This window comes from Ylistrum balloti, unplaced genomic scaffold (assembly GCF_031769215.1).
Source record: "Ylistrum balloti isolate Yb309-2 unplaced genomic scaffold, AGI_CSIRO_Ybal_v1 Utg370840, whole genome shotgun sequence".
NCBI lineage: Eukaryota > Metazoa > Mollusca > Bivalvia > Pectinida > Pectinidae > Ylistrum > Ylistrum balloti.
In genome coordinates, this window is record NW_026782484.1 from 432,128 (window position 1) to 457,897 (window position 25,770).

Below are 25,770 nucleotides of genomic sequence, written 5' to 3' on the forward strand. Positions count from 1 at the left end.
TGTTGAGATCATGATGGCGGACGTAAAATATAATCTTCATCAACCTGCATCCATTAAACCCCCTGTGCTGTGAGTTTATTTGTCAGCTCTCGACATTTCTCTCGGAAATTATAATATCGAGAACAAGCTCTAGAACATCGATCAAATTAAAAAAGTGAAAAAAAAAAAAAAAAAAACAAATGGAGAAAAAAAAAATCGAATGCTTGATGATCAGCTTCACTATTGTATTTTGGATAAAGATAGAGACAAACGGATAGAGAGTTCGACTAAACCAACTGTTATTCGAATTGGTTAATAGATTTTTCAATATATAATTGGTATATGATGCCGAAATGTTAAAGATAAGAAAAACCTAACCAGAGCTGGATATTGTCCCAGCCAGGGCCTGCACAATCATGACTTCATGATATTGTGATATTATGTTGTCGATTTCCCCACCCAAAAGATTGTTCGTTGCTCTCTTAGGTTTTCTTCACTAGTTTTCAGTAGTCGATTCATAATCACCTGACGTTCTCTCTTTCCAATTAAGGAAGCGTCATTAATCCTTGCAATTGACAATGACTCCTGATATTTGTGGACAGCAGGAATGATGATCATTGGTTACCGCTGTTTGGCGTGAATCGTCCGGCCTGTGATGAGAACTCTTCCGTCAGAGAGGTGTGATTAGTTGCAGATTTCACGTGTCAGCGTCTAAATGAACGCTGTGAGATGGCCCTGGTATTTACATAAGGTTTGGTCAAGTTCCTAGTCATTTGTAGTAGGATCAGCACTTCAGTGAACGAGTGTGATAATGACTAGTTTTAGGCTGTGGTCCTATCGGTCGGTCAGATCACGAAGATCAATACTAATGCCGTCTTAACCTCCCAGATTAAGTCTGTTACTGGGCTTTGTATACAAGTATAACCTGGAAATAAATATTCCAATCACCACAATCTGACGTCTCCATCAACCTTGAAAGTGAACGATACTAGAGTGACGAGGAAATTTTCCAGTCTGCTCAATTAAGGTCCGTTTGCACCGATGGGTCATAATAAAAGAACCCTCCAAATTACTTCATCATGCCCTAGTATTTATAGAATATTTGTCAACAGCGAGATTTCTTAGTGAAGGCTGATCAGTTCTAGAGACACAGATATATAATATTTGACAAACTTCACAAAAGATTTCGATTGGCTCTAGGATGCTTTATATAGTATGTGACAACAATCCTGTGCCTTGGAGCAGCGTTCATCATCTGGCGTCCTGAGACCGTCCTTCCTTTGACTTTTTCCTAATTATTGCTACTGGTCATGGACAACATGAGCTGATTTGACAATTCGGTGAAAAGCATCTTTTGGGAAAGATGAACGAAGTTTGTAGAAGTAAAAAGTTTAAGTTCCCAGGGATCTGAGTAAGTGGAAATTTAGTGCATTCTTTAACATCTATTATGGAGGAATTACAGGATTGCTCCAATTTTGCAAGAGGGGAGAGAACTCTATCTTCTATAAACGGTTTGTCAGATATACACTCCCATAAAGGGCAGCTAGGGATGGTTTGAGAGGCGTAAAATTTGGAAATTACTTTATAGTCCTTCTGCTTTTTGGATGGAGGTATTTGTACCAAATTATGTTGGAAGCACCTTTGGGTAAAGGGAAACCAATGAAGGGTGTCAGAAAGGACAGGATTTTGACCGAATTTGGTTCGAAACAGCCTTAAGTGAAAAGGACTTTTTTAAAAAATCTGTTCGACTGACCTCATGGAGTTAAAGCGGAAGGATTCAGTAGAAACATATTGGTATATACATCTTTAGAACCCTTCATTTTTGATTAGATAAAGCTACATGAGAATAGCAAAACCCAGCGAAAAATCAAACATTTTACTTAATGAACAGTTGCTGATATTAGCGTCCATGTTTAGAAAATTTGAAACCTTTACAAGTTTGAACGTGTGTTAGATATCTCTGTAAAATATATATATTGTCAGCTCTATAAAAATATGTATTTATATAGTATTTTTTTTACTTCTCATTCTGTTTATTTTTTCTTTATTTAATTATATGTAATAATATTTTCCAGCATAGTTTCCATTATGGATCCTCTTCGTTGGACACCTAAGAGTTATTATAATAATAAATTTCACTTCCGGTTGTTATACGTAATGTCCTCTTGTAGTGATTGTACTTTATTCCCTGCCCATTCCAGTCGAGTCATCCTGTTTGTTTTAAAGCCGTTTTCTGTGTTTGCAGTTGCTATGTTATCAGGCTTACTGTTCCATACTGCTGTTGTCCTTATGGAGAAAGAATTATTTGTTCTATGTTAATGAAGTGACAGATCAGCTCACATTACTGCTACGACACTTCGTCAGAATAAATGTCAAATTACTGAAAAACTGATTTAAAATGGGAACGTGCAAACACGCACACGCCATGAGAATCGGCTTATGTGAAACAGACTCACGTAAATAGTTCCTATTCTATCCGGTTCTATACATAATCAGGGATAATCAGTAACTGATGACGTCATCATCGTGTATGAAAGTGATAAATAAGTAGGCATGGATAAAGGTAAGGGAGGAATGACCGGTCACCGCGTTGATGAGAGAGAGAGGGAGAGAGAGAGGGGGAGAGAGAGAGCGCGCGTCTTTGATAACCAAAATAAAGGGTATGGTATGGTAGGGATCATACTAGTATTACTAGCATTACAGGAAAGTGTAGGAAACATCCTATATAAGACAGGGCCGTTCGTGATGAACAGATGACTGGTAGGGAACCTATCACAAACAGAGGAAATGCTTCAGTGTAAACAAATAGCATTCGATCTATTGGGATATTGTTTCAAATCTCTTCGGAATCAATATGGGCCGTACCTGATTAGTAAGTAACTTGTTTGTAAAGAAAGGGGACCGGTACACGGTCATGTCTTTATGTGTTACCTCTAGACATGATCCTTTTCTATTTCAGAAATTTTTCTTCAGAAGCGTAATTTTAATAGAAGTTCTTATAACACAACAGTAGAAGAGTAAAATGTGTCGACTACACTGTCACCTTCATCAGACTAGTGTGGTGCGTACTAAGTAACACAGGCGTGGTGTACAAGATGGTAAGGAATCGACAATTTTTTTCGGCTGTACTGTATGTACACTATGGTAGAAAACAGTGTGACTAGATGGTAGGATGATTATAGTTAAATGTACACAGGGTTGTTGCAATGTACTGAAGTCGATTCGGCTACGCTTTGGTTAACATTTGGTCAAAGGTCATAGATATGCGAGAGTCTACTCCTTGCAATCTCGTACATCACGCACGTCATTGCAAGGAGGCTTCAAATTCTTTATTTGTCTGATGAAGGTGTCCCAAAATATCAGAACTTAGTATGGATAAGATTTTGGCACCAAGACACAGAAATCACGTTGTGTTTACGTTATAATGTAGCAACGTAGAAACAACACCTTCAAGCCTCAATATCAGATGCCCGATTAATATCATCAATACCCGTAAGATCATCAGTAACGTGCAGAAAGATAAAATAAGAGAAAACGAATGCATTATCAACAACAAAACTAACGCATTAACAAGCACGAAAACACTATGTACTCACCGCTAAGCTAACAAAGCGGTTATCGAGTGACACTCTCGGGGATATTAACACACATATGAAGCGCATAGGAAAAAAGCTTTCAATATGATCAAAGAACGCCATTTGACAAAGTTTAAATGTTTGATAGAGATATTTGCGAAAAACAGTACAAAAACAGGGTCACAGGGTTTGAATTATTCCATTGTCCCAGACGAGATTCCAGTTGATGAAAGCATGTAAGAACTGGAGCTCCGTTGAGGATAATCAACAGAGGTTACAGGTGGCAAGTGTCTCAAAATCTATGAAATTAACAGCGAACAACACATTAAAGGGAGAACGCTTTGCTCTTAATGACAGTTGTCATGACTTTTCCGGTAGAAAAGGTGAAGGCAACAATCATCGTGGATACAGACGAAGATGAGAACAAAGTCTTGGCAATGCTCAAAGACAACAAAACATGTGAAAAACTGAAGAATCACACTTACAAAATTTCAAAAAAGTGTCTGATAGTCTCCTATCAAAATAAAAGTAAGAAATTAAGATTCCTGAATCACAATAAAGACACCTGCATCTCACGTCGGAGAACACTCCTAGAATGTACAACACACCCAAGATCCACAAAGAAGGTAATACATTACGGCCTATAGTGGACTGTACTTGTTCCATTGGTTACAATGTCTCCAGGCCACTAGCAGACATTCTCGGACCCTTGTCGGGGAAATCAGAACATCATCAAGACTATCCTGATTGTACAATATCCAGAAAATTAACGATTAAACTGGGAAACACAAAAACAGAAAAAGAAAATACAAAGTTACGAAGCACCACCACGGCCAAAAAGGACAAAAACTGGGTAGGTAGTCATCCATTACATCAAAGACCTGTCAGAAGCCATTCGGAGGATCTACAGTGGCCATGGCTTTGTAACAGATACGAGGCCTCACAATACACTCCAAAATGTGTCCATGCTAGGGATAAAACACCCAAAGAGAACGCCTTGAAATGCGTGTTTAATAGTGAATGCAAGAACCGCAACGCATTGTATATCGGAGGAACGGGCAGGATATTCGGGGTCTGACAATCTACATTAGAAACATGGGATTCCTAACCATTTTGTGCAACACATACGTCAGTGCTAGTACGTGCCACACTGTTCGTTTGTCTGATACAAGTGACCCTGCACTCATTTCAACGTCACATTTAAATGTTCTACTAGTTGTGAAATCAGAGCATCCATTCTGATGGTACTACTATCTCGATATGTTTAGAGTACTTCAATTCCGTTATACTACTGGTCAGTAAGACAGGAGACACCGAACCACTCGTGTGAGTTATACTACACCGAACCACTCGTGTTCGTGACGTTATACTACTGGTCAGTAAGACAGAGACAGACACTCGTGTTACACCACTGGTCAGTAAGACAGGAGACACCGAACCACTCGTGTTACAATTGATATTATACTACTGGTCAGTAAGACAGGAGACACCGAACCACTCGTGTTACAGTCTGACGTTATACTACTGGTCAGTAAGACAGGAGACACCGAACCACTCGTGTTACAGTCTGACGTTATACTACTGGTCAGTAAGACAGGAGACACCGAACCACTCGTGTTACAGTCTGACGTTATACTACTGGTCAGTAAGACAGGAGACACCGAACCACTCGTGTTACAGTCTGACGTTATACTACTGGTCAGTAAGACAGGAGACACCGAACCACTCGTGTTACAGTCTGACGTTATACTACTGGTCAGTAAGACAGGAGACACCGAACCACTCGTGTTACAGTCTGACGTTATACTACTGGTCAGTAAGACAGGAGACACCGAACCACTCGTGTTACAGTCTGACGTTATACTACTGGTCAGTAAGACAGGAGACACCGAACCACTCGTGTTACAGTCTGACGTTATACTACTGGTCAGTAAGACAGGAGACACCGAACCACTCGTGTTACAGTCTGAGTGGTGAGTAAGACAGGAGACACCGAACCACTCGTGTTTCAGTCTGAGTGGTGAGTAAGACAGGAGACACCGAACCACTCGTGTTACAGTCTGACGTTATACTACTGGTCAGTAACCGTTATACTACTGGTCAGTAAGACAGGAGACAGAGTACCACTCGTGTTACAGTCTGACGTTATACTACTGGTCAGTAAGACAGGAGACACCGAACCACTCGTGTTACAGTCTGACGTTATACTACTGGTCAGTAAGACAGGAGACACCGAACCACTCGTGTTACAGTCTGACGTTATACTACTGGTCAGTAAGACAGGAGACACCGAACCACTCGTGTTACAGTCTGACGTTATACTACTGGTCAGTGACGAACCACTCGTTATACTACTGGTCAGTAAGACAGGAGACACCGAACCACTCGTGTTACAGTCTGACGTTATACTACTGGTCAGTAAGACAGGAGACACCGAACCACTCGTGTTACAGTCTGACGTTATACTACTGGTCAGTAAGACAGGAGACACCGAACCACTCGTGTTACAGTCTGACGTTATACTACTGGTCAGTAAGACAGGAGACACCGAACCACTCGTGTTACAGTCTGACGTTATACGTTATACTACTGGTCAGTAAGACAGGAGACACCGAACCACTCGTGTTACAGTCTGACGTTATACTACTGGTCAGTAAGACAGGAGACACCGAACCACTCGTGTTACAGTCTGAGCGGTGAGTAAGACAGGAGACACCGAACCACTCGTGTTACAGTCTGACGTTATACTACTGGTCAGTAAGACAGGAGACACCGAACCACTCGTGTTACAGTCTGACGTTATACTACTGGTCAGTAAGACAGGAGACACCGAACCACTCGTGTTACAGTCTGACGTTATACTACTGGTCAGTAAGACAGGAGACACCGAACATATTGTTAGTGTGGTAAGCGTGTTGTGGTATATTGGTTGTTGATACATATCGTGTTGACAGTCTGACCGTTATTGTGGTAAGCGGTGTGGTATATCGTGTTACAGTTGGTTATACTTGTTAGTATGATAAGCGTTGTGGTATATTGTTTGTTGATACATTTTGTCAGTGTGGTAAGCGTTGTGGTATATTGTTTGTTGGTACATATTGTTAGTGTGGACTTGTGGTAAGCGTTGTGGTATATTGTTTGTTGGTACATATTGTTGGTGTGGTTAGCGTTGTGGTATATTGTCTGTTGTTACATATTGTTAGTGTTGACTTGTGGTAAGCGTTGTGGTATATTGTTTGTTGATACATATTGTTAGTGTGGTAAGCGTTGTGGTATATTGTTTGTTGGTACATATTGTTAGTGTAGTAAGCGTTGTGGTATATTGTTGTTGATACATATTGTTGACTTGTGGTTAGCGGTGTGGTATATTGTTTGTTGGTACATATTGTTAGTATGGTAAGCGTTGTGGTATATTGTTTGTTGATACATATTGTCAGTGTGGTAAGCGTTGTGGTATATTGTTTGTTGATACATATTGTTAATGTTGACTTGTGGTTAGCGGTGTGGTATATTGTTTGTTGGTACATATTGTTAGTATGGTAAGCGTTGTGGTATATTGTTTGTTGATACATATTGTTAGTGTGGTAAGCGTTGTGGTATATTGTTTGTTGGTACATATTGTTAGTGTGGTAAGCGTTGTGGTATATTGTTGTTGATACATATTGTTAACTTGTGGTTAGCGGTGTGGTATATTGTTTGTTGGTACATATTGTTAGTATGGTAAGCGTTGTGGTATATTGTTTGTTGATACATATTGTCAGTGTGGTAAGCGTTGTGGTATATTGTTTGTTGGTACATATTGTTAGTGTGGACTTGTGGTAAGCGTTGTGGTATATTGTTTGTTGGTACATATTGTTAGTGTGGTAAGCGTTGTGGTATATTGTCTGTTGTTACATATTGTTAGTGTTGACTTGTGGTAAGCGTTGTGGTATATTGTTTGTTGATACATATTGTTAGTGTGGTAAGCGTTGTGGTATATTGTTTGTTGGTACATATTGTTAGTGTGGTAAGCGTTGTGGTATATTGTTGTTGATACATATTGTTGACTTGTGGTTAGCGGTGTGGTATAATGTTTGTTTTTTACATATTGTTAGTATGGTAAGCGTTGTGGTATATTGTTTGTTGATACATATTGTCAGTGAGGTAAGCGTTGTGGTATATTGTTTGTTGATACATATTGTTAGTGTTGACTTGTGGTTAGCGGTGTGGTATATTGTTTGTTGGTACATATTGTTAGTATTGTAAGCGTTGTGGTATATTGTTTGTTGATACATATTGTTAGTGTGGTAAAGGTTGTGGTATATTGTTGTTGATACAAATTGTTGACTTGTGGTTAGCGGTGTGGTATATTGTTTGTTGGTACATATTGTTAGTATGGTAAGCGTTGTGGTATATTGTTTGTTGATACATATTGTCAGTGTGGTAAGCGTTGTGGTATATTGTTTGTTGATACATATTGTCAGTGTGGTAAGCGTTGTGGTATATTGTCTGTTGTTACATATTGTTAGTGTTGACTTGTGGTAAGCGTTGTGGTATATTGTTTGTTGATACATATTGTTAGTGTGGTAAGCGTTGTGGTATATTGTTGTTGATACATATTGTTGACTTTTGGTTAGCGGTGTGGTATAATGTTTGTTGGTACATATTGTTAGTATGGTAAGCGTTGTGGTATATTGTTTGTTGATACATATTGTCAGTGAGGTAAGCGTTGTGGTATATTGTTTGTTGATACATATTGTTAGTGTTGACTTGTGGTTAGCGGTGTGGTATATTGTTTGTTGGTACATATTGTTAGTATTATAAGCGTTGTGGTATATTGTTTGTTGATACATATTGTTAGTGTGGTAAAGGTTGTGGTATATTGTTGTTGATACAAATTGTTGACTTGTGGTTAGCGGTGTGGTATATTGTTTGTTGGTACATATTGTTAGTATGGTAAGCGTTGTGGTATATTGTTTGTTGATACATATTGTCAGTGTGGTAAGCGTTGTGGTATATTGTTTGTTGATACATATTGTTAGTGTTGACTTGTGGTTAGCGGTGTGGTATATTGTTTGTTGGTACATATTGTTAGTATTATAAGCGTTGTGGTATATTGTTTGTTGATACATATTGTTAGTGTGGTAAAGGTTGTGGTATATTGTTGTTGATACAAATTGTTGACTTGTGGTTAGCGGTGTGGTATATTGTTTGTTGGTACATATTGTTAGTATGGTAAGCGTTGTGGTATATTGTTTGTTGATACATATTGTCAGTGTGGTAAGCGTTGTGGTATATTGTTTGTTGGTACATATTGTTAGTGTGGTAAGCGTTGTGGTATATTGTCTGTTGATACATATTGTTAGTGTTGACTTGTGGTAAGCGTTGTGGTATATTGTTTGTTGATACATATTGTTAGTGTTGACTTGTGGTTAGCGTTGTGGTATATTGTTTGTTGGTACATATTGTTAGTATTGTAAGCGTTGTGGTATATTGTTTGTTGATACATATTGTTAGTGTGGTAAAGGTTGTGGTATATTGTTGTTGATACAAATTGTTGACTTGTGGTTAGCGGTGTGGTATATTGTTTGTTGGTACATATTGTTAGTATGGTAAGCGTTGTGGTATATTGTTTGTTGATACATATTGTCAGTGTGGTAAGCGTTGTGGTATATTGTTTGTTGGTACATATTGTTAGTGTGGACTTGTGGTAAGCGTTGTGGTATGTTGTTTGTTGGTACATATTGTTAGTGTGGTAAGCGTTGTGGTATATTGTCTGTTGTTACATATTGTTAGTGTTGACTTGTGGTAAGCGTTGTGGTATATTGTTTGTTGATACATATTGTTAGTGTGGTAAGCGTTGTGGTATATTGTTTGTTGGTACATATTGTTAGTGTGGTAAGCGTTGTGGTATATTGTTGTTGATACATATTGTTGACTTGTGGTTAGCGGTGTGGTATATTGTTTGTTGGTACATATTGTTAGTATGGTAAGCGTTGTGGTATATTGTTTGTTGATACATATTGTCAGTGTGGTTAGCGTTGTGGTAAATTGTTTGTTGATACATATTGTCAGTGTGGTAAGCGTTGTGATATATTGTTTGTTGGTACATATTGTTAGTGTGGTAAGCGTTGTGGTATATTGTTTGTTGATACATATTGTTAGTGTGGTAAGCGTTGTGGTATATTGTTTGTTGGTACATATTGTTAGTGTGGTAAGCGTTGTGGTATATTTCATGCCAAGAACACCATATTTGAAATATGTTTTGGCCTTTTCCATGTTGTTTTTATCGTTAACGTTCATGATTTGAATCATTTTGTGAATACATACCTTACCAGCTGATAAATCTTCCCAATGTAATTAGTTAACAGCAATATATGTTTCCTTTACTGAGAGATACCAGCCAATCAAATACAAGATAACATTAACGCCTCGACATAATCATAATCCAAATTCAAATTCATCAAAACTGGGACAAAATATGAATAAGAGAAACATTAGGCTACAGAAAAAGGACGAGGAGAATAAGATCACGTTATGGTACATATATTTGTCTAATAATGGTTTATATATATACTAAACTTGTTCGAGCACATGTTTTAAGATCAAAAGGTGGTTATGGATTTGCCGTAACAACTTTGCGAATTTCATGGTTGAGAAGTTTAACACCATTGATGAGAAGGGACGAGTGTGTTGGGACCTGCCCGGAGGTACTACCAAGTCATCAGTGTAGAACTTTATATTGAGTTGTCACGATAGATCACATACATAATCAATATATATTGTTCCAAATTGCATTTCAATCTTCCGAGTTTAAAATTCTTTTCTTAATGAAATATAAAATCCCAACTCTTTCAACAGTTGGCTTATTTTCCTCTGCTTTGCCCGAAATCCCAAATGTGTGTTTATCACAATCGTTATATATTATATTTATCCTGACAATTTTAGCAGCCCATTAAGATCACATTGTTATCCACTAAATATGATTTTTATTCTGACAATACCCGCTGGTCATCAAGCTCACATTGTTATCCACTAAATATGATTTTTATTCTGACAATACCCGCTGGTCATCAAGCTCACATTGTTATCCACTAGATATGATTTTTATTCTGACAATACCCGTTGGTCATCAAGCTCACATTGTTATCCACTAAATATGATTTTTATTCTGACAATACCCGTTGGTCATCAAGCTCACATTGTTATCCACTATATATGATTTTTATTCTGACAATACCCGCTGGTCATCAAGCTCACATTGTTATCCACTAAATATGATTTTTATTCTGACAATATCCTCTGGTCATCAAGCTCACATTGTTATCCACTAAATATGATTTTTATTCTGACAATATCCCCTGGTCATCAAGCTCACATTGTTATCCACTAGATATGATTTTTATTCTGACAATACCCGTTGGTCATCAAGCTCACATTGTTATCCACTAAATATGATTTTTATTCTGACAATACCCGCTGGTCATCAAGCTCACATTGTTATCCACTATATATGATTTTTATTCTGACAATACCCGTTGGTCATCAAGCTCACATTGTTATCCACTAAATATGATTTTTATTCTGACAATACCCGTTGGTCATCAAGCTCACATTGTTATCCACTAAATATGATTTTTATTCTGACAATACCCGTTGGTCATCAAGCTCACATTGTTATCCACTAAATATGATTTTTATTCTGACAATACCCGCTGGTCATCAAGCTCACATTGTTATCCACTAGATATGATTTTTATTCTGACAATACCCGCTGGTCATCAAGCTCACATTGTTATCCACTAAATATGATTTTTATTCTGACAATACCCGTTGGTCATCAAGCTCACATTGTTATCCACTAAATATGATTTTTATTCTGACAATACCCGTTGGTCATCAAGCTCACATTGTTATCCACTAAATATGATTTTTATTCTGACAATACCCGCTGGTCATCAAGCTCACATTGTTATCCACTAAATATGATTTTTATTCTGACAATACCCGCTGGTCATCAAGCTCACATTGTTATCCACTAGATATGATTTTTATTCTGACAATACCCGCTGGTCATCAAGCTCACATTGTTATCCACTAGATATGATTTTTATTCTGACAATACCCGTTGGTCATCAAGCTCACATTGTTATCCACTAAATATGATCTTTATTCTGACAATACCCGCTGGTTATCAAGCTCACATTGTTATCCACTAAATATGATTTTTATTCTGACAATACCCGTTGGTCATCAAGCTCACATTGTTATCCACTAGATATGATTTTTATTCTGACAATACCCGCTGGTCATCAAGCTCACATTGTTATCCACTAAATATGATTTTTATTCTGACAATACCCGCTGGTCATCAAGCTCACATTGTTATCCACTAGATATGATTTTTATTCTGATAATACCCGTTGGTCATCAAGCTCACATTGTTATCCACTAAATATGATCTTTATTCTGACAATACCCGCTGGTCATCAAGCTCACATTGTTATCCACTAAATATGATCTTTATTCTGACAATAGAAGCAGCCCATCTAGATCACATCTTTATCTACACTAAGTACGAAATTTATGGTATATCATCAAACATTTTTTTCTTTTAAATCAATGTGTTTATTCTGATTTTTATTTCCTTGCTTCTATTCTTTCAAACTTTTTTGTAAGATAACGGTTTTATTTTTCTCTAATTTTCTATACCTATTATTCTAGCGTACCACGAGTTTCCTCCAGATGCCTTTAATAACTTCCAAAGATCTCATGGCGCCATCTTCCTCCATCTCATACTCGTCATCTACATGTTCATCGCTCTCGCCATCGTGTGTGACGAGTACTTCGTCACGTCCCTTGACAAGATTTGTCAGGTGAGTCATTCCTTATCAGTAAAGTTGTTTTTAAGTATTTGTGACAAGATTTGTCAGGTGAGTCATTTCTTAGCAGTAAAGTTGTTTTTAAGTATTTGTGACAAGATTTGTCAGGTGAGTCATTTCTTAGCAGTAAAGTTGTTTTTAAGTATTTGTGACAAGAATTGTCAAGTGAGTCATTTCTTATCAGTAACGTTGTTTTAAGTATTTTGTGACAAGAATTGTCAGGTGAGTCATTTCTTATCAATAACAGTGGGTTTTTTTTTTAGTTTTTGTGACAAGAATTGACAGGAGAGTCATTTCTTATCAGTAACATTGTTTTTAAGTATTTTGTGACAAGAATTGTCAGGTGAGTCATTTCTAATCAGTAACGTTGTTTTTTAAGTATTTGTGACAAGATTTAGAACCAATAAGCTATGTAACCAGTCATGGTGAGTTTCACAAGACAACAATGTGAGGAATTAAGTAATAAGTCGGCTTGTTCAATCATAATTTGGTTGATTGATTTGGTCCTTGGTGTTGTGATCGGGGTTGTGACAAAGTTCAGAATATATACGTCATTGTGTTGTGCAAGGGGTGTGTTGTACTGTGAAGAAACACGGTACTGTATTGTACCAGGAGTGTTGTACTTTGAAGACAAAGTGTATTCTATGGTGCCAAGAGTCTTGTACTGTGAAGACACACTGTATTGTGTTATGTCAGGAATGATGTTCTTCGAAGACACTTGTACTGTATTGTACCAGGATTGTTGTACTGTGAAGCCACACTGTTTTATATTGTGCCAGGATTGTTGTAATGTGAAGACACACTGTATTGTGTTATGTCAGGATTGTTGTTCTTCGAAGAAACCTGTACTGTATTGTGCCAAGAGTGTTGTACTGTGAAGACACACTGTTTTATATTGTGCCAGGATTGCTTTACTGTGAAGACACACTGTATATTATTGTGCCCAGAGTGTTGCACTTCGAAGACACATGTACTGTATTGTCAGGAATGTGTTCTCCTATGAGGACACCCTATTCGTTATAGTACCAGGGGTGTGTGGTATTGTGAGGACATCATGTATTATATTGTACCTGGGGTGTGTGGTATTGTGAGGACATCATGTGCTGTATTGCACCAGGATTATATTGTACTATGAGGGCACTGTACTGTATTGTTCCATGAATGTGTTCTGCATTGAGAACACCATATTCATTGTTGTTCCAGTAGTGTGTCGCTCCGTGAGTACACACTCATTACTGTATGGTGTCAGGAGTTTGTCTTATTGTGAGGGCACTCATTACTGTATGGTGTCAGGAGTGTGTCTTATTGTGAGGACAACTAATACTGTATGGTGTCAGGAGTGTGTCTTATTGTGAGGACAACTATTACTGTATGGTGTCAGGAGTTTGTCTTATAGTGAGGGCACTCATTACTGTATGGTGTCAGGAGTTTGTCTTATAGTAAGGACAACTATTACTGTATGGTGTCAGGAGTTTGTCTTATAGTGAGGGCACTCATTACTGTATGGTGTCAGGAGTGTGTCTTATTGTGAGGACATCTATTACTGTATGGTGTCAGGAGTGTGTCTTATTGTGAGGACATCTATTACTGTATGGTGTCAGGAGTGTGTCTTATTGTGAGGACATCTATTACTGTATGGTGTCAGGAGTGTGTCTTATTGTGAGGACATCTATTACTGTATGGTGTCAGGAGTTTGTCTTATAGTGAGGGCACTCATTACTGTATGGTGTCAGGAGTGTGTCTTATTGTGAGGACAACTATTTTTGTATTGTGTCAGGAGTGTGTCTTATTGTGAGGACATCTATTACTGTATGGTGTCAGCAGTGTGTCTTATTGTGAGGACATCTATTACTGTATGGTGTCAGCAGTGTGTCTTATTGTACAATAATTATCCAATATGGTGTCAGTGTGTCTATATAAAAAAATAACTGTATTAAGGACGATCTATAGATATTACTGTAAGGAGTGCATAACTCTATATTTCACAACTAAACTGTAATTAGTTTGGGCTGATGCATGACATGAAGCTATTTGGGTTCCTACGGGTTTTTCATAAATCATTAAGTACATGTAGTTCAATGTCTTATTGTGCATCACACTGTACAGGAGTGTGTATATAATCAGGAGTGTGTCTTATTGTAGGACAATATACGGTTTTAAGTGTGTAAAAAGGTTTTACTGATTTCTGTTTTCTTATAGTGAGGGCAAACTGTGTCAGGAGTGTGTCTTATTGTAGACAACTATTTTTTTAAACGCAGTGTGACAAGTAAGACACGTTGTTACTGTTGATAACCTACAATAATTATCTCCTAGTACATATATAACAAAATAACTGAAATGGAATAGATATTCCTGGGAATGGTTGTATTACAACTAAAGTAAGTGGTTTGCTGATGCATGACATGAAGCTATTTGGGTTCCTACGGGTTTTTCATAAATCGTTAAGTACATGTAGTTCAATGCATTGCTCACACGTACGTATATAATAGGTAGGCAATATACGGTTTTAATAGTAAAAAGGTTTCTACTGATTTCGTGTTAGTGGTATCGTATACTACACGTCCATTAGTTTTGAGTTAGTTGTTTGTTGATAACCTACACGTCTTATCAGTCTGAAATGGAATAGAATCCTGGGAATGGTTGTATTATTGAGTAAGTGGTTTGGTATACTACACGTCCTATCGAGTTAGTGGTTTGGTATACTACACGTCCTATCGTGTTAGTGGTTTGGTATACTACACGTCCTATCGAGGTAGCGGTTTGGTATACTACATTTCTTATCGAGTTAGTGGTTTGGTATACTACATGTCTTATCGAGTTAGTGGTTTGGTATACTACACGTCCTATCGAGTTTGTGGTTTGGTATTTACGTCCTGCAAAGTCATTTACGAAATTAATTTTAAAATGACGTTTGGAAATTACCACACAACTCTAGCTTTAGACGTCGCCTCTATGTCGACATTGTCAGGTTCATCTGATACGTCTATTCAAGAGCTTTCCCATGTGGTAATTAGTTTGAACGAGATCATGTTATAAAACGGAACTGACTTCAGACGAATGCAGTTGACATACAACGACACCTGGTGGCGAGCAAGGTTACAGGTACCGATAACTCAGTCTTAACGTCTCGGTCCTCAACATCATAACTGATGAGTTCTAGAAGTTTCGGCTTAACATCTAAATTATATTTTTATTCTGTGTTAGAAATGCTGTTGTCAGTTGTTTGTCCTTTACTATTTTATCTGATTTATGTTTAGAAACTGGGTATGAGTGAAGATGTGGCTGGGGCAACTTTCATGGCGGCGGGAAGTTCAGCACCAGAGCTCTTTACCGCCATTATTGGTAAGTTTAAATGAATACTACCTATACTGTGTTAATTTTCTCTATGAGGTCTTGAATAGTCAGTTCATAGGTTAATTAACCGATGACACTAATATGTCAGGATATTTATAATGAAGACATGTATACTGATTTTAAGTACAATAGATGTAACTAATATATCAATATATATGTATATCTTTATGACAGCATCCTTTGATATGTTAAATCAAATCCAACATTTTGATGAGTTATAATTTTCAATGCTTACCATGTAGAATAAAAAGTAATGATTATTACCGATAAAACTAAAATAATACTATTCTGGAATAGTACTTCACGTTTTCATAGATAACACACTACCCATGTAAGATCTATATTACAGATACTGTAATTACATTACAGCTCAGCCAACTGTTTTATTTTTGGGTTCACTTTCCATAACATTGGTTAAATACTGTATATTTCCTTTCGAGGCATCATTTGTCAAAACTAGAGATACAAGATACAAGAGACAAGTCAATATTGTCGATACCTTCACTCATATTGCATACAGTTGTTTACATTAAAATTAAACACTTTTTTGTTATTGTAGGTGTATTCATCACCAAAGGAGACGTTGGGATTGGCACTATAGTCGGCTCGGCGGTCTTCAATATTCTCTTTGTCATCGGCGTGTGTGGTGTGCTTGTAGGCGAGGTAAGTGTAAAGGGGAGTACACATGTACTCTCAGACTTCACTTCTCACTGTGTGCTCGTAGCATATACTCCATCCCTGCTCTCCCACAGACACACTAACCTCACTTCATCTACCATTGCTCGAGCAATGATTAATAAAAAAAGGACAAACGACGCCAGGAAACGTGTTCGGGACATCGATCGTAATCACCAATGGAACTCGAGGACAGTACAATGTCTTCTGCATTGATTCGTTACCTTGACAACAGGTACAACTCACCACTATAACCTTGACATCAAGGTACAATTCACCACAATAACCTTGACATCAAGGTACAACTCACCACAATTACCTTGACACCAAGTGGCAACTCACCACTATAACCTTGACATCAAGGTACAACTCACCACAATAACCTTGACCTCGAGGTACAACTCACCGCTATAACATTGACATCAAGTAGCAACTCACCACTATAATCTTGACATCAAGGTACAATTCACCACAATAACCTTGACCTCGAGGTACAACTCACCACAATAACCTTAACCCGAAGGTACAATTCACCGCTATAACATTGACATCAAGTAGCAACTCACCACTATAATCTTGACATCAAGGTACAACTCACCACAATAACCTTGACATCAAGGTACAACTCACCACTATAACCTTGACCTCGAGGTACAACTCACCACTATAACCTTGACATCAAGGTACAACTCACCACAATAACCTTGACATCACGGGACAACTCACCACTATAACCTTGACATCACGGACAACTCACCACTCTAACCTTGACATCACGGGACAGCTCACCACAATAACCTTGACATCAAGGTACACCCTATGTGAGATATTTTATTTGAATGCTTGGACAAAGATTTAGCATCCTCTTGGGTTTCTATGCGACATATTTGTATATCATTTTTAATTTTATGGGTGAAGATTAAGTATCCTCTGGTGTTTCGGCTTATGTGGGATATTTATATATTCATCTTAATATATTTGCGCGAATATTTCATTGTGCTTCTTCCATCCACCCGTCCGTCCGTTCTTTCCAAAGGCTTTTCACATTTGCCGGACTTAACTTGGAGATCGCTTGAAAACTTATATATTCATATCAGACTTGTGCTCTAGTTGTGCCTTTTGATATTGACGAGATGTTAGTGTGCAAACAATGCCAGGTGTACAAACAGTAGTTAGATATATTCATATAAACTAATATTCAAGTCTTTTTTCGCACAACAACTTGCAAACTGTTCAGCTGATCCATACATCAAATGCTAAGAATGAAAGACACAGAGGATTTACATCAGCATCTGTACTTACTATACCTACCAACAGCTGGGCGTGGGGAATGTTGCTGTAACGTGGCTTTTCTGAATAGGTGTGTCACTAGACGTGTTTATTGAGGATGCTTACTGTTAACGATTGACTAAGCGAAAGCATATTGTATAGATATGGTGTAATTAGGCAGGACATCGCCTGACACGTGATGATCCACGCGGATTGTTTCTCTGAGACATCCTTTGTCCGTATCAGCTGCTTGTCTAGGGAATTCACGCTAGTAGGCAGTAAGCCAGACTCGTTCTGGATTTAGCGATAAGATGAATTTAAGGGATTCGTGACATGGCCATTTTTTCACTCTATAGACATAAACGAAGTCGGGACCAATTGTCCCTGTTGCTCTAAGAGAAAGCCGGTGAATGGAGACAAATTCTGTCCCTCGTCATCGATCACTGACTGAAGCCGGCAATCGTATCCATACAAGTAAAGCCACTCTAGGCTTCTCCATAGAGTACACAATAATACCATAATGGTAATCGCCGATTCTGTGGGTAGACGTGCTGACGCTACGTAATCCGTCATATATCATGATATATTTGACCATTTACCCTACTAAATACTAGTACATGATTTGCTTCTTGACGACCATAGCTAAATAACATAAATGAGCTACAGGTATATTCCAGAGAGATTTTCTATACATGATGGATACATTTCAAGAAATGAGAGCTTGATTCTTATTACCTGTAACCTGTTATAAAATACATCGAGCTACACGATCACGGTGCTTTATTATAAGGTTGGTGTAACACTGACGTCGGTTCAGTGGAAGGTATTTGTTTACCAATGCTGCAGTTAAGTAGCTTTATTTGACATTGTCTTTCTGTCTGCTGAATGGTTTTTATATCGGTTACACCGAAATGTTGATATACGATCAAATAGAGTCAGACAAGTGAATCACATCATACATCTATGGTAGTAACTATGTGGGCGTGAGGTGGTAAATGTGTGTGCGTGAGGTAATTACAGTGTGTGTGTGAGGTGGTAATTATGTGGGCGTGAGGTGGTTAATGTGTGGGCGTGAGGTAATTACAGTGTGTGTGTGAGGTGGTAATTATGTGGGCGTGAGGTGGTTAATGTGTGGGCGTGAGGTGGTAACTATGTGTGCGTGATGTGATTACAGTGTGGGTGTGAGGTGGTAACTGTGTGGGCGTGAGGTGGTAAATGTGTGTGTGTGATGTGATTACAGTGTGGGTGTGAGGTGGTAACTGTGTGGGCGTGAGGTAATTACAGTGTGTGTGTGAGGTGGTAATTATGTGGGCGTGAGGTGGTTAATGTGTGGGCGTGAGGTGGTAACTATGTGGGCGTGATATGATTACAGTGTGTGTGTGAGGTGGTAACTATGTGGGCGTGAGGTGGTAACTGTGTGGGCGTGAGGTGGTAACTATGTGGGCGTGAGGTGGTAACTGTGTGGGCGTGAGGTGGTAACTGTGTGGGCGTGAGGTGATTACAGTGTGTGTTTGAGGTGGTAACTATGTGGGCGTGAGGTGGTAACTGTGTGGGCGTGAGGTGGTAACTGTGTGGGCGTGAGGTGGTAACTGTATGGGCGTGAGGTGGTAACTGTGTGGGCGTGACGTGGTAACTATGTGGGCGAAAGGTGGTAACTGTGTGGACGTGAGGTGATTATAGTGTGTGTGTGAGGTGGTAACTATGTGCATGTAAGGTGGTAACTCTGTAGGTGTAAGATGATAACTATGTGGATGTGATGTAATGACTGTTTGGGTATGGGGTGGTAACTATGAGGATGTGATGTGGTGACTGTTTAGGTATGGGGTAGTAACTATGTGGATGTGATGTGGTGACTGTTTAGGTATGGGGTAGTAACTATGTGGATGTGATGTGGTTACTGTTTAGATATTGTGTGGTAACTATGTGGATGTGATGTGGTGACTGTTTAGGTATGAGGTGGTAACTATGTGGATGTGATGTGGTGACTGTTTAGGTATGAGGTGGTAACTATGTGGATGTGATGCGGTGACTGTTTAGGTATGGGGTGGTAACTATGAGGATGTGATGTGATGACTGTTTAGGTATGGGGTGGTAACTATGTGGATGTGATGTGGTGACTGTTTAGGTATGGGGTGGTAACTATGTGGATGTGATGTGGTGACTGTTTAGCTATGGAATGGTAACTATGTGGATGTGCGGTAATAACTGTGTGGGTGTGAGATGGTAATTATGTCGGTGTGAGGTGGTAACTGTTTAGGTATGAGGTGGTAACTATGTCGGTGTGAGGTGGTAACTGTTTAGGTATGAGGTGGTAACTGTTTAGGTATGGGGTGGTAACTATGTGGGTGTGCGGTAATAATTGTGTGGGTGTGATGTGGTAACTACGTGGGTGTGAGGTGGTAACTGTTTAGGTATGAGGTGATTGTTGTGTAGGAATGAGTAGTTTCATCCTTCTGGGATTCATCAGTGATGCCAGTCAGTTTAACCGCGGAGGCGACTGAGGAAATTCTGAACAGATCGAAAGAAATTTCAAAATTTAAATTGAGTGGTGCACTTCGCCATAATTCAGTTACCTTAGTTCAGTGTAATTGATTTCCATATATCTGATATATATTCTGAATCGTGCCAATATTAAAATGAATTAAAACACGGTATGCAGGTTACGGCATAATAGTCCACACAGTTATAAGATACAATAGGGAACAAAAGAGACATACCACTAGGTGACTAACTAAGATAAAATGGTTACGACACAGTTATAAGATACCATAGGGAACCAAAGACATACCACTAAGTGACTTCCTAAGATAAAATGGTTACCACACAGTTATAAGATACCATAGGAAACCAAAGACATACCACTAAGTGACTTCCTAAGATAAAATGGTTACCACACAGTTATAAGATACAAAAGGGAACCAGACACCTACTTCGAAATGTATTTGCTAATGACCTTACTTTAGCTATAAACAGACACACGGGAAATAGTGTCAAATAAAATTTGATGAATGACCCTCTGTATAGATTTTGGAAGGATCAGACTGTCCCTTGAGAAGGTCTGCGACTGAGAAAATGTTCTTACTGACAGTGAAGCTATATCCGATTCAGGGCATGTTGGGTCCGTCCAGTCTAATCTCACATTAACCCCCATTCACATTACCCACGTTCCAATGCAAGGATTAATGTCCATTTTTTATGCCTTTTGTCTTTTTCATTGTTTCCTACGAAACATCTCTTCAATGTCTAAATGCAAATTACATTCCCCTTGGAGGGCGTTTGTTATGTATTTTAGAAGTCGAATGGAATTGTGATTGCTCATATTATATTCATGGCTCGTACATGCATATTATGTCTCTTAAATATATCTAGAGCTAAATATACTCCTAGACCGCACTTCCTCCGATCAGAAAGGACACCTTTCATCCATAAATCATTTGACATGCGCCAGACTTTTTCATGCGCGTGTAAATGTTCTTGTAATTGTCTTACGCCACATTTCAATTCGATGTAAAAGTGACACTGTTTAAAATATACAAATGTACGTGACATGTATTTTGAAATAAAAATGGATTTATTAAATTTTTTTGGTAAGTGTTGAATTAAAGTGTTGAGACTGACCTTACGAAGTCTTTTAAAATCTCTCCTTCAGATATAAAAATGTCTTGAAATTAAAAACATATTGACTATGTCCATCTTATATGACCACAAGAATTGGAAACCATTAGCCGCTTACCTCAACAAGCTAATTATCAGGGATAACTCTTTCCTAAACTAAGCGTACCGTAAATCTTCTATTTCTAGAGAGCGACAACCTTACATCCCCGATCTATTGTTTAATTGTCGCAGCTGATTCGATATTTTCAAGGACTTGTTCTCAATAACATGATTTTGATAGAGGATGTTACAACAGATTTTCGGTTATGAAGTAGGTAATTTATGCTCGTTAGCACACCTGTTGGTGCCGTTGTTGTTTACCGTGTTTGATGCTCGTTAGAACACCTGTTGGTTCCGTTGTTGTTTACCGTGTTTGATGCTCGTTAGAACACCTGTTGGTTCCGTTGTTGTTTACCGTGTTTTATGCTCGTTAGCACACCTGTTGGTTCCGTTGTTGTTTACATTGTTTGACACTCGTTAGCACACCTGGTGGTTCCATTGTTGTTTACATTGTTTGATGCTCGTTAGCACACCTGTTGGTTCCGTTTATGTTAACCTTGTTTGACGCTCGTTAGTATTCCTGTCGGTTCCATTGTTTTTCACCGTGTTTGATGCTCGTTAGAACACCTGTTGGTGCCCTTGTTGTTTACCTTGTTTGATGATGGTTTAAACATCTGTTGGTGTCGTTGTTGTTTACCTTGTTTGATGCTCGTTAGCACACCTGTTGGTTCCGTTGTTGTTTACCTGACCTGGTCTTATTCTCCTTTGATGTTTTGTATAAATATTTTGTTCGTGTATTTGCCCCAGTGTTATTAAATTTGACTTTGCATTACGATACTGTTAACACGTGTTTCCCCTTTCAACCTGCTCGTATTGAGATTGGATTATAATCCTGCTTACTATTTGTATATATATAAAGCGTGTGTGCATAGCGCCATCTTTAACGTGCTCTTGCTTTACTTTTTTATTCTCAACATAATAAAAAAAACATGTGATCAAATTAAATCCCTGTCTGTACCTACCCTGATGTTGAAAGTACAATACAAATTACATGATTTTTGCCAGCAAATTAAAATCTTCATTGTTTCGTTCGTTCATTAAAATACGGTGATAGTAATTTATATCAGCCTAAAAAACAATGTCTAAACAGATGTTAATACGTAGGTGTGAGAAATCGAATAACACACCTTAGACCCTGTCAGGACTAAAGAAGCAGCCGGTATTATTAACGCGAGCACAAACTGGTATTTCTTTTGCATTCGCTATGATCATTCTGCCCGTATTTGTCTTTACCGGTAGTAGTCTAGTTTATATTAACATTCCCTTTATACATGGAGAACAATATGCTATTCTCGGTATGCTAGTATAGACAGAAGTTTTCTCTGCTTAATGAAATGCACGGACTGTCTTATTGATTGGCGTTGTTGCGTAATACGGCACAACTCTTCGATTCGGAGCTGTCACCTCGAAGACGTTCAAATACAAAAGAATAGAAGAAACCAATACAAATAACATAAAAGTCGCCCCATGTAATCTTCTATCTAGATATCAGAGATTGTTGTTTAACCGTTTTCCTTGTACACAAACTCAAACGTATTGTTCTAAACAGCTTCCTATCAATACACTCAAACATTCAAAAAATACGCAGCTTTCTCTGAAACCAGTTTCTCATTAAAACACACACTCAAACGTCAGAATTACAGATTGCTCTAAAACAGTTTCCGATTAACACACACTCAAACGTCAGAAAGACACTGACTGGTTTGAAACTGTTTCCCTTGAGCACGCATTCAAACGTCAGAGTAGCACAGACTGCTCTCAATCAGTCAACCATTAACAGTCTCTCAAACGTCAAACTTACCTAGATTGTTCTAAAACATTTTCCATCCAGTGCCTTGCGGTCAGAATGTTACAACTCACAAAACAGGTAATTGTTAACAGGCTATTTCTTATACATTTCTTCTGAATGAGGACACAATAAAATGTATTTGTGTGTGTGTAGGTTTTTTATATACTGGGGATAGTAGGTACTTTACCACCAGGTAGATTATATTAGAGGATGTTTGTCTATTGCTGTGCTCGCCGTTGTACATTATTGATAGGTTAGGTAGATCTAGTAACTGATCGAGTCTGGCACTTTAATTGTCAGCCGACTATATCTCTGTGTCAGAGACGGCTAACCTGAACGTACCGTCTCCACCTATAAGTCAGTATAAAAGTAACACTCACCCAGAGGTAAATCCTAACTTACCATTCATATTCTCGGGCCTCCTTGTCAGGATTTTATAAGATTTATCACATGTATCACAAAGTTACATATATTCAGAGATAGTTTCAGCAAATGTTACGTCACAGTATTTATCGCATGTCATCTTAACACAGATTCTAATATTACCAGAAACATAGAAAATGGTGTTATATGATATCATAACTGAACTTGGATTTATTTTAATTACGTGTTATTTACAAATATCGAAAGTAAACCGATACGTGACAATCGTCAGTCGGTTAAAACTAAAATAAAACCTAAAGATACAAAGAGTGTAAGATTATGCGTTTCAGACTACACCAGCCATATTTATCTATGTAATCAATGCCATGTTCTCTAAATTACTACCGACTAATCAAAAGCCAAACCACATGGGAGTACTTGCGAGAATCAAACAATTCACATATCTTATCGCACATGGAAAAAGTATCCCAGTAAGATCAGAATGACTTCAGTTTTAAAAATCATCTTCATTAATCGGCATCACTATAACCTTTGAGAGTTTTCCATTAGATGCTGACATCTGTCATGTACTTGGGAAAACAAAATAACTGAATGTCGTACTCGTGAATAGGAAGTTGGTTCCGGTCGTTAGCGATATGTGATCGAAGGTAGCGGTTTATTAATGTCTAGTGGCTTTGATTTCAAATTTAACAGCTCACAAACGATCACCATAAACCATAGAAACATAACTCGTACATTATGCATTATAAATGCAAATACAAACACAAGTCGGCAAAGACAGCTCTCAAGTATGAGAATAACTGACATTACAACATTGTTTTTAATTCTTATACTAAACCAACATTTTAATGCTGAAGATAATTGATATATTAGGACGATCTAGCAAACAATTGCTTTGGCACGTGACAAACATGTTCTTGTATCTTTTCCTACACGTTCTGGGATGTGTATCTTTCGATTATTGATGTACGAATGGTTTATTTAAACATCCGCCATTTTGTGTGTTGTCTAGGTGATCACGCTGTCTTGGTGGTCCCTGTGTCGAGATTCCGTCTACTACTCGTTCGCCGTCGTCGTCCTAATCATGGTAAGTTCACAGATTAATACATTATTAGTATATAATTAATAGTCATGTAGAAGTCAAATCATTAATAGTTATAAATGAAATTGTAATGATCTCGTTCGTTTACATCTGTCTTTTTTGATATAATTCCTGAATTCTAATTTGTATCTTTCTTTCATAACTCGATGAACTGTTTTGATATCTTTTGTTTTCTTCCTCCTCTGCCTATGTAGTTTAGGTGTAGCCCAGGTAGATCACCCATGTGGAATAATAGATATTCTGCCCTTGAGTATATAATTTGGGTGCAGAATCTCGACAAAGCGTACATCATAACCTAGAATTGTATGCTTCCTAGAAGGATAGCCATATCACATACATGGTTGACTTATCTGCCATATCTTTATGATTGAATTGTTAAACGTAGTTTCTCAAGCTTTAAACAATTTGATCTTTGGAAAATATTGTTTATTTATATTTTTTCAATGCAAAAAGACGACAAATTACTTCATAAAAACATAATTTATGTTGTCATTGATTCATAAAACGTTTTACTCGATCGGAACACCTAGACCATTGGTGTACCTGGATTATTAAAAAAATATTATATTCACAACAAATAGAAAGATCTCAAGTGACCTTCCCACCATTCGCTTCATAATAGTTCAATTCGGCTATATTTACGGTTACACATGTTCAAGAAACAAACACATAGGTTGCGGACCCGTAACTGAAGCCAAAATTATCTTACATATATCAAGAAACAACACAAATATACCAACATGTCAATGGGAATGAGACCATGTCTTCCGGGAGAGTAAACGCCTTCTGCTTCACCGACGACATCCTACATGTAAACTTTGGTCAATCCGAGTAATTAATATCACAAATGAGAGCAAGATATATAACAACGTTTAGATGTTAAGTGAAATGAAGGTAGAAAAGAATGTGTTACACAAATACAAAACGTCCAAATAAAGTATCCATTGTCGTTCTCCACCACATACATAAATACTGTGTGTTATCTGTTACATCCAAATTTAGAAGACCAAACTATGAACTGGAAGAATAGCCATAAGATATATTATTTAAGGTTGTAGTGTGCTTCAT

At 38.0% G+C, this 25,770-nt stretch overlaps 1 protein-coding gene across 1 annotated transcript in view; it reads left to right on the forward strand.

Annotated features, from left to right (window-relative positions):
* The window catches only part of LOC132558972 (sodium/potassium/calcium exchanger 4-like), a 55,973-nt gene that overhangs the window by 7,394 nt on the left and 22,809 nt on the right, over positions 1-25,770 (forward strand). Inside the window, exons 2-5 of the mRNA XM_060223599.1 lie at positions 12,258-12,409; positions 15,673-15,757; positions 16,329-16,432; positions 24,613-24,687. Coding sequence (XP_060079582.1) covers positions 12,258-12,409; positions 15,673-15,757; positions 16,329-16,432; positions 24,613-24,687 — 416 coding nt within the window. The remainder of the gene's footprint in view (positions 1-12,257; positions 12,410-15,672; positions 15,758-16,328; positions 16,433-24,612; positions 24,688-25,770) is intronic.